At 44.7% G+C, this 18,738-nt stretch overlaps 1 protein-coding gene across 1 annotated transcript in view; it reads right to left on the minus strand.

The window, feature by feature from the left end:
• Nucleotides 1-18,738, minus strand: part of PITPNC1 (phosphatidylinositol transfer protein cytoplasmic 1) — a 211,709-nt gene that overhangs the window by 68,630 nt on the left and 124,341 nt on the right. Inside the window, exon 5 of the mRNA XM_074343501.1 lies at nt 4,898-4,969. Coding sequence (XP_074199602.1) covers nt 4,898-4,969 — 72 coding nt within the window. The remainder of the gene's footprint in view (nt 1-4,897; nt 4,970-18,738) is intronic.

Genomic DNA, 18,738 nt, shown 5'->3' on the forward strand with positions numbered 1-18,738 from the left:
GCTTTGGGATTTTTTCATTACAACATAGTTAAACTAGGAACTAAATAAATTCCAAATACTTCTAGGTAAGCTCCAAGGAGAGCTCTGTGAAGGACAGTGCTTCACCCTCCCGGGAAATAAACCGGACATTCTTTTCGTCTGATCAGAGAAGTTCCTTTGCTGGAATAACGGCTAACGAGAACAAGTATGGTGCCCCCAGGCCCCTTTACTGTGTGTGTAGGGGGATGGGGTGGTCATAAACATGCTTTTTGTAAACTGTTCTGTTTCCAGGGGTATAAAGAAGTGAAGAAATCTGGAGAACCTGATTTCATAAATGTTCACTGTTGGTTTTAAATAGCACTTAATATTTCCTTTAAATCTATAGTTGTCAGCCCTTGATGTCTTTCAGATTGCCCTGGGGGAGCTCTACAAATCTCAGTGCCTGGACCCCCCATCCCAGACAAATGAAATCAGAGTCCAGGGGGCGGTGGGACGATGGCATCAGTGAGGCTAAAGGTCCCCAGGTGACTTTAATATGCAGCCATGATTGAGAACCATTGGTCTAGGTCTTCAAATGGAGTGTGGATGGCATATCCTCTGCCCTCCAAAGACAGCTTATCAGGTTTAACTGGAAGGTAGACTCTAAGCGTCCACACGCTTCCAACTGGAGAATTCTGTGTTCCTGGAGGGACAGGGTAGGAACCACTGCTCTAGACCAGTCTGCAGCCAGGACCAATTAAATCAGAATCCCAGGGGGTGGAACCCAGGCAGGAGACACTGTCAAAGCTTGTCGGGAGAGTCCAACATGCAGCCAAGGCTGAGAACCACTGCTTTAAGTGGTACCTGCTTTGCTGGAGGAGGAAGTAAAGGCAAAGCTGCCCCCCATTAACTGCGGTGAACGACAGTAACCTGGCAGCAGCCGTCACTTGAACGATAAGCACAGACTCTCCCAGGTCTAGATTTATGGCCTTGGACAGACAACAGAGCTTTACTTTGGCATGGCGCCGCCCTCCCCAGCACTAATTAAGGCCTAAATAATTCTCATCGGTATGTGCTTAAAATAATGCGCCTCAATTTAAGACAACTTCCCCATTGTATCCTGGTTCATGTAATCACAATTTACAGGTTTTCACAAGCATAAATATACTAGTTTTCTCTCAACAAGGAGGAGAAGGTATTTAACTCTAGGTATCCCACCACTAATTTTTATTTTTTTATGCTAGATATTGGGTCATAGAAAAAGATTACTTATATGGTAATTGGTAACAGGATAACGACATGTACCTCATTCAATCAGTAATCAATATGATTATCACTAGCGTCTTTCAATTTAATTATTGCTTCTTATCATCATCCATTTCATTAAATTTTTGGCAGGGAGCGAAGGAAACAGGGTGCAGATAGCAGTGTGAAGGATGGTAGCTGAATGATAAAACTATACACCCAGAAAATACAAAGAAATGGCCTGAGTTTATTAAATAATTTGGCAAAGTAGAGAGACAAGAGAGACATCGCCACTGCACTGCTTTCTTTAGCAATTCTGCCTCCCACCAAAACTCCACACTCATTCCCAGACAGCAAACGAGCATGCCAGCACACGCCATCTGCCTAAAGCTCCAGTTCTGCACCCCTGGACAAAGCCATCTTTTAATAAAATAAGTATTATTACATAAATATACATTTCTCATGTTCTGATTTTGAAACATTAACAAGCTAAATGAACACCAATGAAGTCTTCCTTTTCTGCCTCTAGGGACCAAGTTTGAACCAGTTGGGTGACCAACAGCTGCTGCTGAATATGGAAATTAGAGGAAGGCAAATTGGCAAAGAAGACGTCTAATCAAGCTGCTTGGCCTGTCGGGTCTAGGAGCCTCAGGAGGAAGACCCGGGGAATCCATGGATCCGAGCCAGGCAGAGGCCAGGCAAGAACATTTAGGACCTCTTCAGTGTACTTGGACTTGGGCAAGTTGGGTGCCATGACAGAGAGATAAAGAGCTGACCCCACGGGCAGTCTCAGAGTCAGCGAGTTGAGGAGGAGGCAATGTAGGGTACAACAGTTGGCATTTCTCCCAGAGGAAGCAAATTGTGTTGACAAGGACTGCTCACAAGTGCCCTGGGGTTTAGTGTTTCTCTGGCAGACCGGCCTAAGTCTCAGAGAGACCTGGCCTTTGGCATGGGTAGACAATGCTGGCTCTAAGCATGAATCCTGAATTTCGGGTGGCTAACCTGGTATTTTAGATTTCTAGGAGAGTAGTGCAAAGACCTTAGCACCTGCCAAAAGGGGATAGAAGACAGTAAATGATAACCATGTGATTTTTTAAAATTTAAGATTAGAACTGGGCAGATTATAAACCAGAAGATTATGCTGGTCCTATTATAAAGATCATGGTGAGGCCGCACATCCATCCCACACCTCTACAACTAGAGCAGTTTTACCTCTTCATGAGGACAGAGGATAGAGCCATAGAGAAAAAGAGAAAGCAAGGGAATTTGTCCAGAAAAACTAAAAGAGGTTTTAATCCACCCCCCTACAATATTTTTAGATTCTCCATGGAAAAGCAATTCAGGCATGTCCGATCTTTTCCTGATGGTCCACAGCTACATCAAAATGGTCAAGTCCACTTCAACATCCAGTGACTGGCAATTGTTTAAAGAAGCACCTTTAAGTAGGGAATGCAGTGCAGCCATCAAAAATTACTGGGATGGGTACTTCATGTTAAAAACAGAATGTTTTACGTTCAATTTTAGGGAAATTGGTTAAAAAGTAAATTCATCAATACTTTGCAGGATGAACCAAAATGTTAACAGCAGTCATCTCTGAAGTAGAGGATTGCTACTGGTTTTTCTTTTCTTCTTCTCCTTTTTTTTTTTTATTTTTGTATTCTCCAGGTTTTAATAACCATGTGTTAATTTTCCAGTTAGAAAAAAGTCATTACTTTATAAGTGTTCAAGTTGGGCTGTGCAACACTATTTTCGACAATGAGGCTTTGATGAAGTTGGCCAGCAAAGCACCTCTGATTTCAGGTTGCTGACGAGATGGTACTAAACATTTCCATTGAGGTCACCAACCACCAGGGGTCGCTAACCATTGGGGATCCTGAACTTGGGGAAGAGTACCCTGCCAGATCCATGCTTCTCTCCTCCAGAAAGTTCCAGGAAGACTGGAAGAGACATTCAGCTGGGACAGATCTGTCACATGGTCAAATCTGGAGATCTGGTGGGTGCTGTTCTGATTTGAGTCTCTCTAACCAGGGGTTAGCAAACTTTTCTTCTTTGTAAAGGGCCAAGTAGTAAATATTGTAGGCTTTGCGGGTCTTATGAGCTCTGATGCAAGTACTCGACTCTGCTGGTGTAACATGAGAGCAGCTTAGATAACCACAGACAGGTGAATGCAACTGTGTTCCGAAATAACTTCACTTACAAACAAAAAAAGTAGTTTGCCGACCCCAATAAACTCCAGGTTCCCTAACTTAGTTCAAGAAGCTGAAGTGGCCAGGCAGAAGCTACGTCAGTCCCCGTAAGCAGATGGGTCATTACTGAATCCACTTCTCAAGCTCCTCCCATCCCAAGGGCTGACCAGCAACGACTCCTCACACTGAAGGAAGGGACGCCCATTAACACGCTCGTGTTTTCAGTCATTTAATAGGTTGCTTTACCACCAGTTGAGCCATGGGTACCTAAAGTTTGAGAAATGGCCTGCATTTTAACACCATGCATGCAGCTCACGCTGTGACATCTGAATACAAGGTGCTTGATGTGCCCTTGCTGAATACTGAATGAACGGACCTCCCCCACCACGCTAGTGTGAAATGTGGTTCTCGAGTGACACATCTTCAGAAGCACTCAAGCTCTGTCCAAGCAGGCTCCACCTTGTATGGGACAACCTGAGCCCCACACAAATGCATCTGTACCTTCTAGAAGAATCTGTTCCTGCCACGGGGCAGGAACTTTCTAGAAGATGTTTCTAGAAGATGTCAACACGAAGAAACACAGAGTAGGCCTGGCCAAAGCTGTTCCTTCTAGAGAGTTTCTAAGTTCTTCTCACTGCCTCTTTTCCCATGAAAGAAGGTTTCCAAGTTGTGAGCTCTTCGAGGCTCCTCCCTGGCACTTAGGTACCTCCCAGCCTCCTGCATCCTGTTTTGCATTCCACTAGCTCAGTGAAGGCACCAAAGGGGTCACCTTGTCGGGAAACTCTCTCTTACCCGCTTTGACACAGCCTCACTCCTCATCATTCTCCGCAAATGCAAAACATGTGCACGAAGCAGAAATTAACAGATAAAGCCTTGCAGCTTCTAGATCCAGGCTCTTCCCTCAGTGGGTCCTGACAGAACCCACAGCCGAATGTCAGGGTGAGGTTCTTGTAGGTCAAGTCATCTACTCCCAGAGGGAAGGGAATTTAGAAATGTATTGCTCCGAAAGAAAGAGGCTGGGGTAAAAGCCAGGTCAGAAGTGGAAATGAAGCAACACTAATAAACGAAGTACTTGGCTGAAATTTAGTAAGAGTCAGAATGCCTCACGAGGTGAACTCTTCGCAGGAGGGGTGCACTGATTTTTAAGGTGGGATTTGTGTGCACATGTATATATGTGAACAGAGGCACAGCCCAGAAAATATGCACAGTATGCACACGTACGTCTTGTGTTCAGTCACTGAGAAGATGTGTGTTCAACCCAATGATCAGAAACCAGAATCTGGAGCTCCAAGTTCCCCATCATCCTGCTCGACCCCCAGTGACCATCACTCCAGGTGACAGAGATGGGGCCCGTGAGAAGTACATAAAAATGAGAAGAAAAGCCGGAACTGCTCTGAGGTCCCAGGCCCAGACGGCGCTGCTGGCTCTGGCCACACAAGGAGCTGTGAAAAGCACCGAGACTCTCAGAGTCCACGGTATGGACTGGGGGTGGAGGGGGGGCTACTCACGCTGTCGTTGCTTCCTTTGTTGTCCTCATACTTGGTTTCTATGTGAATGGAGAATTTCGGCAGAAAGGAACACTATGGAGAAAAAGGGAAGTTTTGTCAGCATACCATTTTTTTCCTCTCTTCACATCTTCAATTTAGCCTCTGGATGCTCTCCTGACCATTTGGTTGCGAGCATTGTCCATGACCAGAAATGTTAAGATACTAGGTCCGTATCCAAATTCAAGGAAAGCCACCTTTGGCAGCACAGTTACATCCAGGAGTCAGGCCAGGGAGAACAACTGTCCAATAAGGCAAGTCGCCTTTCCAAAAGGAAAATGTTCTGTGAGTCTGACCACAGGCTTTAGAAAAGCAACCCCCTGAAACAGACACAATTCCAGTTCTGGATGTTTCCCTTTGGGGAGAGGCTGCCGCTGCTGGATACCTGGGGACCAGCCTGAACCATTATATAAATATTTAAATAAAGCTAGGCAGGTGGTAGAGTAGAACTTTAGATTATAAATAATCAAAGCCAGACAGACGTGGCTTTTAGTTCTCAATTTATCACTTGATAGCTATGTGACTTTGGACAAGTCATGTAACTTGTCTGAATCCCAGTAGCATTAAAACAGGGATAATTATTACCTAATAGTGACATTGAGAGGGTTACATAAAATCACATGTGTAAAATGTATCAGTACTGGGCAAAGAGCAAACATTTAACAAACGGCAGCAAATCAGTATGACGCTGCAGCTGAACTTGACATAAAAGGCAGCCTTTCTTTTTGCTGGCGTGGGGCGGGGGGAGAAAAACCCCCAGTGCACACCGCCCTGACGTCCCAGGCTCGCTGAGTCCCTTCTGCATATTAAGCAGACTTTCAGGGTTAGGGTAGCTTGAGGAGAGGATTTTGAAGGATGTTGATGTAGCCTCCCTCCTCCTGGCACTGAGTTGGGCACTAATTTCCTTGACCACCGGAGATGGGATTGAAGACTAAGGGCTAAAAAGACTCAGAAACTCCACTGGGGGCTGCAGGTGTTTGAGGAACGAGGCTCGGGCTGATATACTCACAGTCCCAAGAGGTTGGCTTCTTTATTTATTTATCCAAAAATCCACAGAGTGCATAGTCTATACCTGGCACTGGTTGAAGTGTTTCCAAGTTCTAATTCATTTACTTTTTTGTAAGCATCCTATGAAATAGGAACTATTATCATCATCCCTGCTTTCAAGATGAGGAAAGGAGGCACGAAGTAAGTGGCCATGATCACCCAGCTAGTAAATAGTAGCGCTGGGACTGAAAGCCTGGTGGCCTGGCCCCATGTTCGTGCCCTTGATCACTCCGCCACTGGTTCTCAGGGTGGGATCGCCAAATCTGCAGCAGCAGCATCCTGCAACTTCTCAGAAAGGCAAATTCTTGGGGCCAACCCCAGACCCACTGAGTCAGAAACTCTGGGGATAGGGCCCAAGCAGCTGTGTTTAACAAGCCCTCCGGGGATGCAGATGCAGGCCTGTATTGGAAAATAACCTCACTTCACCATGCATGGGAAGGAAAGAGACACACTGCATTATCTAAAATCCCAAAGTCCACAATATACACCCTCACCCTGTGTGGTCACCCTACAGTGACCACGATCCCCTTTCAGCCCAGCTGAGACCCCGGTGGCATCTGTCCAAGAAGGCAGAGGCTTTGACGTGCCACTGATAATTCTCCTGACATCACATGCCTGTGTGCATCCAGCATTCATCTGTCTTAATCCGAGGGAAAGAAGCAAGCTGAACCGTGACTAAGGAAACATGGAAACAATCAATCCCAGTAATTGCCTTTATGGAGAATGAAGCGCTGCGATTATTCATTAACACCTTCTTTGCTGTCTTCTCTCAAACCTCTCGCTGCACAACTGCTGCCCTCACACCAAGACCCAGGGAGTTCCAAGGAGGGGGCTGCTCATCGGGAACTGGGACCCCAGAGGAACTGGAGCAGCTCAGAGCCCCACCGCGGGGCTCTCGATTGGCACGTGAACTTGAGGACGTGCACCTGCAGAGAGCCTTTTATAAAAATAACAAGCTTTCAGGTGAACTGATTTGTCCTTTTTAACCCATAATTCATGAGGCTCAATCCAGCGTGTGCACAGTACCAGGTGGTGAGAGAACAGAGCCGTCCAGGGTGGGGAGCTGGGTCTGGGTGCATCGGAGTGGAACCCCGAAGGGAGTTTTTATCGGTTGAACCTCTAAACCACTTCACTAAGGTCAAACGAATGAATTTTAGCATTTGGGTATTAAACCCAAATATGAAATGCAAAACTCTTATGCAAATTAGCAGATGTTGTTATTTTTGAGTCAATGACTTAGGTTATTTTCATGTCAGAAAGGCAACCGTCCCAGGGGCTGGAAGTGCATCTGGTTTCGGCAAGGCAGAGGACCTGGGTCAGACAGGCCAGTCCCAGGCTGGTCAGCAGTCTCCTTCAGCACTGGTTTGGGACTGATAATCCCTCTGGGATATCGATGGCTGGTTCTCAGAGCCTTGGAGTGTGCGTCGTCTCATGTTAAAATCAGAAGTATCTGTGACTCTGGCATTTTTAGCGCTGTCACTAAAATCTTTCTGGCTAGATGTCCACCTTGAGCTAAACTTCTGTTTACACCAAGCAGCTTAGCTTCCCTAAAAGTCCAGCCCACTAATCCTAGTAGAGTCTGAACTGTTAAGCAAGGTGTTTTTTCTTTCTCCCTGGCCGGCTCTCTACTGTATCTCACCACCGAGGTTATCTTAAAGCCCTCTCCTTCTCAAGACCCCGTGCTTGGCTTCACTCTTCCTCCCTCTCAGTTGATTATTTCGATTCATAGTTTAACAGGGACACAGACCACGTGACGGAAACACCTACAACTTCTCTCTCCTCCTCTGCAAATTTTCTCCTTATTCCTTTATGCTGCTTCTCATTCTTTGTGAATCAGAGAAGGATGCTGCCTTCTTTATCCCCCCCCCCCAAATAACATAATGATCAGAACTGAGACACAGGAGTCAGCAGATCTGAGATGTGTTGACTTGGGCAAATTATTCTACCATCCCCAGCCCTAGTGTCCCCATTTACAGAATGGGGACAGTCCTTCTCTACTCTGTAGGCACGTTGAGAAGCTCAGTGAGGTCATTCAGGTAAACCAGGCACAGTGTTTGGCACAGGGTAGGTGCAAGGCAAAAATACTTGTAAGTCTCCTCTCAGGAAACTTGTTTCATTGATTATCTGCATTTTCTCCCTGCTTCCTTCCTACAGCCTAAAATACAGTGAAAAGTGTCACGTTCTTAAAAAACAAATAAGCATCAAGTTCCCTCAGTTACGTTTCTTCCTCGATCTACGGCCAATCCCATTTCTCCTCCTCTTCAGAACCAAACTCTATTAAAAGAATAGTCAATGCTGGCTGGCTCTACTTTCTCACCTCCTACCTCTTCTCACAACCAGTGCAATATGGTATGGAAATGAGTGATTATCCAAGAATTTTCAAACCAGCATCACTTCTCCATCGCTAACCCTGTAGGACTCTCTACACTGTTCTGTATGACTAAGCAATGCCTCCTTCCCGAACAGCAGTTCCTGCTCAGCCTTCTCTTCCCTCCTCCACCCTTAGATGAAGGTGGTCCCTTAGGTGCTGCCCTCCACCCTGTTTTCTGACTCCAGGTGACCTCATTGGCTCCTGACTTTTCCATGACTATTTTTTTTAATGAATCCTCCCAAGTTGACATCTGTAACCCCAGCTGCTCTTCTCTCTTGTTCGGCTGACCACTGGCCTTCCCCAACACGGGTCCTCTGGGCACACCAAACTTGGAAGGTCCCTACTGAATTCGAATATTTCCCAGGGCTGTCGTAACAAATTACCACAAATGTGGTGGCTTAAAACAACAGAACTTCATCCTCTCAGAGTCCTAGAGGCCATACATCTAAAGTCAAGGCGTTGGCAATGTCATGCTCCCTCCAAAGCTCTAGAGAAGAATCCTTCCTTGCCTCTTACAGCTTCTGGTGGTCCCAGGGGTTCTTTGGTTTGTGGCTACGTAACTCCAATCTCTGCCTCTGTCTCCCCATCACCTTCTTCCCTCTGTGTGTGTGTCCCTGTCCTCTTCTTTTCTTATAAGACACCAGTTATGGAATTTAGGCCCAACTGAAATCTAGTGTGATTTCATCTCTCATCTCAAGGTCCTTAACTAATACACCTGCAAAGACCCTATTTCCAAATAAGGTCACGTCTGAGGTTCCAATGGACATGCATTTTGAGGGGGACATTATTCAACCTACTACACTCATCCATCACATCCAACAAACTCCCAAGTCCTGCTGACTCAGCTTCTCTCTTTAAGGAGAAGACCTGGAGTCTTCTGTATCCTAATCGTCTTTCTGGCTTTGTCCTGGATTCGTCCCATGGGCCAGTCACAGAAGATCACTTCCTATTCCCTGGAACACTTCTGGCTGCTGTGTTTTTTTGCCCACAGTTCCCTCAGCCTGACATTTCCTTCCTAAATCTGACCCATAGACCATCTCAAATACCACTTCAGAATGATTATCCTGTGTGTGCAGGTTAGTACTCTGTCTGTACCTTGGTCACAGTGCTTATCTCCCTTTCCACCATCACAATGAGCTGTGCCTCTGGCTCACCAACCAGATGAGAAGCTCCAATATGACTCTAACAGGAGGACCCCTCCCCTACACCTGGCTGCCATTAGGAATGGCATAAGTCACTGTCACCCCAGCTTTTCAGGCATAAAACCATCCTCTTTGGTTTCAGTTTGTTCACATCTGCTTTCTGTGACAAAGGGCTTTGCTCTAGCTGGGAAGATACCATCTACCTACTCATTCTCAAATATCCAGGGGGTGGGGAAGGGAGCACTCCACCTCCCAACCCTGGACTTTCTCAAAATATACGCTACCCCCTAAAGATTCTGACACATTTCCTTGGGTGAGGGGGATTCCATATTACTGAGGGAACTGTCAGAAGTGTAGGAATAGAAAAAAAGTTGGGGTTCCTGACACAACCAAATGGACATGATGCAAGAAGAGAGACATCAGGTGTGTCACCCAGCGGCTAAAACTGTAAGATGTCTGAGGGATTCAGAAGACTCCTGTGCTCTCGAGGAACACTGAACATTTAAAGTCCCATTTGGCCCATAGCAACATGAAGGAGAGACTAAAATACCCATGGCAGACAGAACCTAAGATGATCTCCAAGGTTCCCAGCCCCGGCACACACAGCTTGTATAATCCCTCCCCTTAAGTGTAGACATGACCTGTGAACATGATGGGATGGTAGCTCTTCTGATTAGATCAACAAGGTGGTGGTGGTCAGATTTTGTTGCATTACTTAAGACTTCTGTTTAGAAGAGGCAGGCTGGCTTTGAGGAAGTAAGTTGCCATGCCCTGAGAGGGCCATGTGGCTAGAACCTGGGAAGGATCTGTAGGAGCTATGAGTGATCCCTGGAGGCCAGTCAACTAGAAAACCAGACTTTATTCCTTCAACCGCAAGGAACTGACTCCTGTCAACAACCAGTGAGCTTGGAAGAGGACCCTGAACTTCCGATGAGACTGAGAGCTTGATTCTAGCTTCATGAGACTCTGAAACAAGGAACCAGCTAACTTGGGCTCCGGTGGAAACTCTGAGATAATAAATTTGTGTTGTTTTAAGTCACTAAGTTTGTGGGAAATTTGCTATGTAGAAATAGAAAACCAACTCAACACTCAACCTCAAGAATCCGACCACTGCTTCCCTTCCGATCAGCCATTTGACTCTCATTTGAGTAAAATATCACTCACTTTGAGATGTGAACATATCTAGGGGAACGGGATGGGGAATTTGCACTCTTCCTAACTTAGCCTTTCCACCTGTGATGTCACCTGCTTTGTCAGTGGCCCCTGCTGATTGCCCAGGGTGATATTTGCTAGGAACTGATGTCACGAAGCTTGTCACTGACTGATGCAGGGAGCAAGTATGGTTGTTCAGTAGAAATAACAGAGGTTCTGGAGTGAAATAGACTTTAGTTCAAACTCCAGTTTCTTTTCTCACAAACTGTATGACTTTGGGCAAATTCCTTAATCACTCTGAGCTTCAGTTTTTCTCATTTGTAAAATGGACACAATACCAACCTGCTAGCTGTGGGGTAAGGATTAAGTGAGATAACAAATGTCCAAGGCCAGGCAGTGTCTGGCTGAACAGGTACTCGAGAAATGTTGGCCCACCCCACTGTTCCCGTCCCCATGAAATTCCACAGATTATATGGGGAGAAAATAGAGCTGGTGTGTGTGCAGGGGTCATGTATGTGCAAGGACCCCCTGGAAGCTGGTGGGTTTGCTCAAGTAGCAGTAACAGGAGAACACCTGATTTGTCCTGCCAGTGACATGGATAGTGGCCAAGCCCCGGAGCAGGCTTGGGTTCCTCCAGCCTTGCTCTGACCCATGGCCTGCTGTGTTTTGAGGACGTGTCTTCACAGCTTCCAAGTCCTTCCTCTTACTGTCCTCCTTTTCCTGAAGGCTTGGCAGCTTCTCTGTCTGCACAGGGGCCCTCTCCCCTCCCCTCTTCTCAGATTTCTTTGACCCCTTGCCAACTTCACATAGGGAAACAAGGGTACTACTGGAATCTCTGCAAACTTACTTCTCTCCTACATCTATAGGCTTTGTGCCTGCTGGTTCACTCAGCCTTATTTTAAAAAAAACCGAGGCTCAGAGAAGTTAAGAAATAGCATCAAAAAAACAGCATTTGGGAGGCCCAGGGGTCCCATGAGATGACCCTGCTTACAGGCCAAGGGTTGGGGCAGTGACTGCAGAGCAGCATGATAAAGCAGGGAGGGGGGCCATGAAATGCCCTCATCTCCCGGAGCCTGGGGGACGCCGTGAGTCATTTCAGCCACTCCCTACCCTCTTTCCTCCCCTGGGCCCATTCAAAATCTGGAGTCTTCTTTCTCATGAAAAATCTTTTTCTCTCTTTTTGACTAGAGAAGCAGCTTGGCCAAGAGAATCATAACAAATATTCACTTTATTACATCCAGGGTTTATTTTACCCCTAGTCCCCTAAAAAATAGCACAGGTTTCATGGAGAAATCAGGGAAAGAAGGTAGAATACTTCCTGTCATCTCCTCTTTGATTTTCTAGCTTAGATCCTCCCAAGCCAGAAGAGTCTTACTAATGTTGCTATGATCTGTTCCCTGCCAGGACCAACTTCCTTTGTACCCAGTATCTGAGCATCTTTAATTTGCCTTCCAAACACAGTGGCATCCACTGGAATGAACCTCTTACTGCAAAGTGATCAACGGGTACCTGTGAAATCTCGAGCACCTAAAACTGAATGTGCAGAAAAGCGATGGTTCTCTGTTGAACATTAAATACGTGTACTTGTATCTCTTGGAAGGGATGGGGTAATCTGCACTAGGGAAGAAGAATGCCAGGAAAGATGAGTGAAGTACCTGGGTCCCTGCAAGAATAATTTCCAGACACAGGCACACCCAGGTTCAGTGTCAGGAAAGGAAAGCAGCATATGCAAAATGCACGGCAGAGCTGAATTTTCAATTCACTACAGACATGCTTTGGAAAAATGAAAGGGCTATTTTTAGTCCAGTGATTGATTAGGGTTGCTATGGCAATAAGAAACACTTATGAGAAGAAAACTGAACGTAAGCAAGTCTTAAAGAGAAAGGGGCAAGCACACTGAGAATTTCAGTCAGTTTCTGGGTGGTGATGGAAGCCCTGGCTGCACTGTCCACACCTGCCTAGGGAGAGCGGGGATGGTGGCTGTAGAGAATGGGCCAGGGAAACAAGTCTAAGGTTCTCTGGAGGTCATGAACTTCAAAAACATGCCATTATAAAACTTCTGGAAGAATGAGTGAGAGGTGATGTAGTTCAAACCACTTTTTAAATGGCATCAGAGTTCTTTCTTCAAATAAAATGTTATGCAGGGATATGGTGTCCAGTGAGGCATGTCCATAGAACCTCTTGGGCCAAAAGAAGAGAAGTCTGAAAACCACTGATTGAGCTCAGTAACTCAGTGTTTTATTTCTGGTTTCCAGCCAGAATGCTTCCATGTCTGAGAACAACATTTTACAAGGAGGCTTGGAGTCAAGAAAATTAAATGGAAGAGTTGAGAAGCTGCCTGGGGGTAGATGAAGTATTTATAGGCTTTTAAAAGATCATTTCCTTTGAGCTTTTATCTGGAATTCAATGCATTCCTCTCCGATCATCTTGTTCTGACTCCAAGCAACACGTGTTCCCTCCTATCAATGAACATTAAACTCTATAGAGACTTGACCTTCTCTCTAATGGAACCCTCCTGAAGACATCGATTCTCTGCTACTATATTCTATATTATCAAATTAAATGTACTCCAAGGCCATATAGGGAATTTCAGCTTGAGATGGGATCATTAATAAAACTGGATTTGCAAATGCTTCCACCTTTCAGTAACAGGAGACTCACATGCGGAATGTTCCAGTGAACCTAGTAAAATAGGTCTAGAGTTTAGGACTGTTATCTTCTAGGAACCTGGGGCTGGAGCCTGGGCTGTTTGTAAAAGAGGAGACTGTGGGTATGAATCTGTATGTAGTAGGCAGTAGACACCTAGATTTTAAAGTACATTTCAACTTTCTTTATTCTTCATCAGGAAATTTTTATCCTTCTATTTTGACAGAAAACTTGCCCTTTCTTTGGAAGGTGCATAGAAGATCTTCAATAGACATAATTTCAAGAAGGGGTATGTCTGGTTGTCCCCATCCACTCAAAATCTCAGTCAACCTTCAGGGAAAGATGCAAAGGAAATAAGGGGAGATATCTGGGCCTCCTTAGCTGTTCTGGGTTCTGAGGGTCACATGTGACTTTATACATGATAGGTGGGTGGTATTAGTGACAGAGTTGTTGGGAAAAAATTGCAAGGAAGATAGGTCCAGAAAAGAGAGAAGAATGCAAGTGGAGGGAAAAAAAAAAAAAAAAAAAGAAGAATTGTTAAGGCAAAGAGAAGGAGAAAAGGAACTGCATGTAAATAAAACAGATGAGGATGAATCAGAGTGATTTCCCAAATATAGGCTGCATCGGAAGAAAAATGTGGCCAAGAGGAGCAGTGGGACCTGAAAGAAAAGTGGGGGAGGGTGAGAGGAAGGGAGTGTGTGGAAGGCAGAGTATGGAAATACAGCAGGAAGACAGCTGTTTGTATTCCAGCCCGTGGTGAGGAAGTGGATGTCAGCCTCTCAGCTGCTTATCCCCAGCCTACAACCTACACTGAGGCTTCTGTTCATTCATTAGTTCCTTCATTTATGGAGCCTCTTCCTTCTTCTGACATGCTGAGTAACAGCCACTTACTGGAGAAGCCAGTAAGGAGGGAGAGGGAGCAAATGCATGAATGAAAGCATATTTTCTCAATGGGACACAGTTTGCTACTGGCGCCTCTATGAAAATTGAGGAGGGAAGCTAAATGCAGGCTCATTAAATCTAGAGCTGGACCTGTCAAAGCAGAAACAAGCAGAAGATGCTTGTGAATACTGATAGGTACACACAATAAAGGCAGGACTAGGAGTTAAAGAGCAGGCAGAATGCATCGAATGAAAAAGAACTGCATGTAAATAAGAGAGATGGGAACGAATCAGTGACTTCCTAAATATAGGCTGGCGTATGGCCAGGTAGGAAACTTCCAGATCACAAGCTTCTCAGTTAAAAACTGCAAGAATCATCCCTGTTAACCAGCTGAGCAAATTCCTCACTTAAATACATACTATCACGTAATTCAGAGCATCTGAGTAATTAGAAAGGTCAAAAGACATGGGAAGAATCTTGCATTCACTTTATTTAATCACTGAAATGTACTATTTCAGTATATCCATATTTACATATGTTTTATTGTATTTTTGCAGAAAAAAAAATCTGCCCCACAAGATCTTCTCAGTTGTATTATTTTGATCTCACCAACTTGAACTAAACACAACTCCACGGGCATTTGTAAGTGGTTGAAGAGAAATCTAATTTTCAGTACAAGTAGAAAATAGAAAAGAAGGAAGAGTATTTATTTCTTAGTAAAATTTTCTATTGAAAATGCCTTTAAACAATTATTTTTTTCCTTTTCTTTGATGACTGTCCTCTGTAAACTCATTCTTAGTGGTGTTTAAAAAATTTAGACATAGACCTAGAGATCATACTAAGTGAAGTAAGTCAGAGAAAGACAAATATCATATGTTTATCACTTATATGTGGAATCTAAAGGAAGGATACACAGGAACTTATTTATAAAATGGAAGCAGACTCACAGACATAGGAAACAAACATGGTTACCAGAGGGGAAAGGGTGGGAGGGAGGGATAAATTAGGAGTTTGGGATTAACAGATACATACCACTATATATAAAATAGATAAAAAATGAGGACCTACTGTATAGCACAGGGAACTATATTCAATATCTTGTAATAACCTATAATGGAAAAATCTGGAAAAGAATATATATATATATACATATATATATATATATATACTGAATCACTTTGCTGTACACCTGAAACTAACACACCATTGTAAATTAACTACACTTCAATTTAAAAAAGGCAACAATTTTAAAATGCTACGTTATGATAGAGAAGCATATATTACCTTCTGCTCTCTCCACTCAAAATGGATGAATTAATTTTCTTTGAAGTGCAAAGAGTCTGGAAACAGCCAGAGCAAATGGAAATAGGATAAATTGGACAAACACCACTGGCTTCCAAGGTTCCTGCTTCCCCAGGAACCAGTCGACTGAGTTGCTGAGATGTGGAGACAAGTAAGCTCTAGCCCTGCACAAGGACCAAGGCACCACTGTGAATAAGCTGGTTTGTAACTGGTTCACCCATACAGCCAGTTCATTTTCTAAACTGAAATAAATCAGAATGCATAAGCTGACTATCATCCCAATGGACTGCTGCCTCTGCTGCTTGGTCTAACAGAATTGACTTTGCTTGAAAAGAGACTTGAAAAGGTTCTGTGTCAGCTGACTGTTTAAAAAATCATTATAGTTGGGAGTTCTTCCAAAAACTCCAGTATTTGAGTAATAGTAATCTTCAGGCAACATGTTAGTCCACTAAAATTCAAGACAAACTAACCTTTACTGAAATGGAATTCATCCACTGGCTTATTTAGTGGGCACAGAATAGCTCTGACTCTTAAAGAAGCTTCTGGAGCCCCTCTAAGTTTTAGAAGACTGGCTTTGCAAAATCCAAAGTCCCATGGACAAGTAAGTGTGGGAAGTGGTGCATACTACATCTCCCTTTGGGACATTGACCATGTAGGTTAGAATAGTAAAGGCCCTGAGAAGTCCTGCAATCACAAAATCTGTTTAAATCTGTATAATCTGGTGCTTCCCTTAACTGGCCATGACCCATCCTAATGATCGCTATAAATGGTTCTGCACTGTTTCTGTCTCAGTCCTCTTGAATCTGGGAGATTTTTGAACTTGGTCATTCTGACTCTATGACACCAGCCTCATGCCATGACTCGTGCCTCCATAGACTTCAACCACCCTCTCTAGGAAGGTGGCCTGAGCCTTTCTCACCAGCACCCCCAGCTGGAGTACTGTTCCTATGCCTTGGTCCCTAAAAGGTCCCAGCTCACATGGCTCACATGGCCCCATTTCTAAGAAGGGCTATTTCCTTTTGTGCCCTCCCCCACCCCACCTCCAATTACATACTGCCCTGGATACTTAGGGTTAATTGTGATGCAGCGATAAAGGTTATTTTCTTTCTTTTTTTTAAATTGAAGTAAAGGCTATTTTCTAATCATCCAACTCCCATCACTACCCCATCTCCATGACACCGAAGAAGTATTATTCAGGGACCTCTAGCCTATCTTAGCGTACATAGTAGTTGAGATGGTCAGGTTGTCCTCTAATTTCCTTCTCAACAAGACCAATCCCAGGGTTCAGATATAATAATGTATTTTCACTAGACCTGTAACTATTTCCGAGTTATGTAATTTAGAGGTTTCTACTACCCTTGGTTGGGACTCAGCGGAAGGTGAGGGAGGGGAGCTGAAGAAGGATGAGCAGAATGGAGGTCCGTCTGTATACGCAGCACTCACCAGCTCCTTCAATTATCGGGGACGCAGATGAGGCCAAGATTGAAAGTGAAATTCCTATCCAGGACACTTGGCTGCTTTCAGAAAAATGCCCCAATCTCCTTATTGCCACTCCTGGGAAGATAACTCAGGTTCATGCTGGGTGACTGACGACCCAGTCGTGAGCAGCCAGATTCTCTCCCCCGGCTGGACTAACCCAACCCTGAACAACCCCATCTCTCATTGTAGCTCAATACTGTTTGAGGTTCCTATTCCCTGGTCTGTTACAATTTACTTTTTCTACCTCTTTTGACTAAATAATTAAAATCCTGGGTATCATTGGACAGCCCACTACTACTCTGGGGAATGGCATAGTCCGTCCAGCTAAGAGAAAGGTGCTTTCCACTTGTCATCACCTCTTCTGCGATTCTTATTAAAAGATGTTTTGGTGGAGTGGGTAGTCACGGCAGTAAAATATATATAGCAACTGTATATTCTAGGTCACTGCTATTGACTTATTATAGCTTAAGTTCAAATTCTTACAAATAGGAAGAAAACCCATTTTTTCCCCCTTCATTACTACCGAGGTTGAATTGCTGCTGCTCAGCTATGTTCATATTCCAGCGTGGGCTTTTTTTAGCTCTAGAAAAACAAAATCGGCGACTTTGGAAAGCAGCCAGTCTCCTGGGGCACCTTCCTTTGTGACTTTATAAACTTCAGAAGAACCGGCAGGTTTTGAAGAACTGGTTAGATGGTCTATCCTCTGGAAAACTGCCATCGTGTTGTTCTTTGTTTACTGTATAATTAAGATTTTTTCCTATAACTGAGCTAAGGATATTTTTCCACTTCCTGTGCAAATGGCATTTGCACATAATCCTAAACACACAGTCACTCACAGTGATGAAAAAGCTTTTATGTCTTGATAACTGTGATAATACAGAAGTCCTAGATGACCCTAAAGAGAAAGTTCTCTTGGCTGGATTTTGTCACAAATGAGGGCAGCATGAGGTCTCGGTAACAGGCTGGACAGTCAGATATAAGACCCAGAGGAGCCTAGAAATAGACATATATTGCTCTGGACTAGTCCCATGAGAAGAGACACCTGTCCCGAGTATTACTAAGAGCCCCTCTGCCTCCCTGATGGAGGGTGGGCGTGATGACCCCAGCTGGGAGTTTGGCTTTGGGGAAATTTTGCTTTGGGGCCCAGACAGGAAATATGGGGACTGGAAAGACATCAAGAAGAGGTATTTAGGATTAAAGGATCAGGGGATAAAGAGCCCAGTGAAAAAGCATTTAAAACAGGAAAAAAGATGAAGGCAACTGAAAGCATCTGTCCTAAATCCTGGGCGCAGACCCTGTAGTTAGAGAGAAAGGCGGACTCTTCCTCCCAGGCAGAGGGCGTGAGAACATGGCTGAGTCCTAGTCTAGGGGAGGGAGGCAGCTTCAAAATGAACACTGCCGGCCTGAAAGTGTGCACCTGCAGCCAGAGAGAGAAAAGCCAAGAGATCCTTACTGGGGAGATGGAAAGAAAAGCTGTGCTATATTTGGGATGGAAAATAGAAGAGGACTAGCCGGGAACAATGTTGCTGCTTCTCTATGGAGAATTAAATCCAGATCTTGCCCTGACACTCAAAGCTACCATGACCTGGCCTCCACGTGTCTGAGGCGCCAGCAACATCCAGCAACATCACTTGCCCACTGGGCCTGGAAGGACCACGCTATAGACTGAATGTTTGTGCTCCCCTCGCCTTTGTATGTTGAAGCCCTAACCCCCAGTGTGATGGTATTTGAAGATGGGGCCTTTGCGAGGTAATGAGGTTTAGATGAGGTCATGAGAGTGGGGG

Source organism: Camelus bactrianus, chromosome 16, assembly GCF_048773025.1.
Source record: "Camelus bactrianus isolate YW-2024 breed Bactrian camel chromosome 16, ASM4877302v1, whole genome shotgun sequence".
NCBI lineage: Eukaryota > Metazoa > Chordata > Mammalia > Artiodactyla > Camelidae > Camelus > Camelus bactrianus.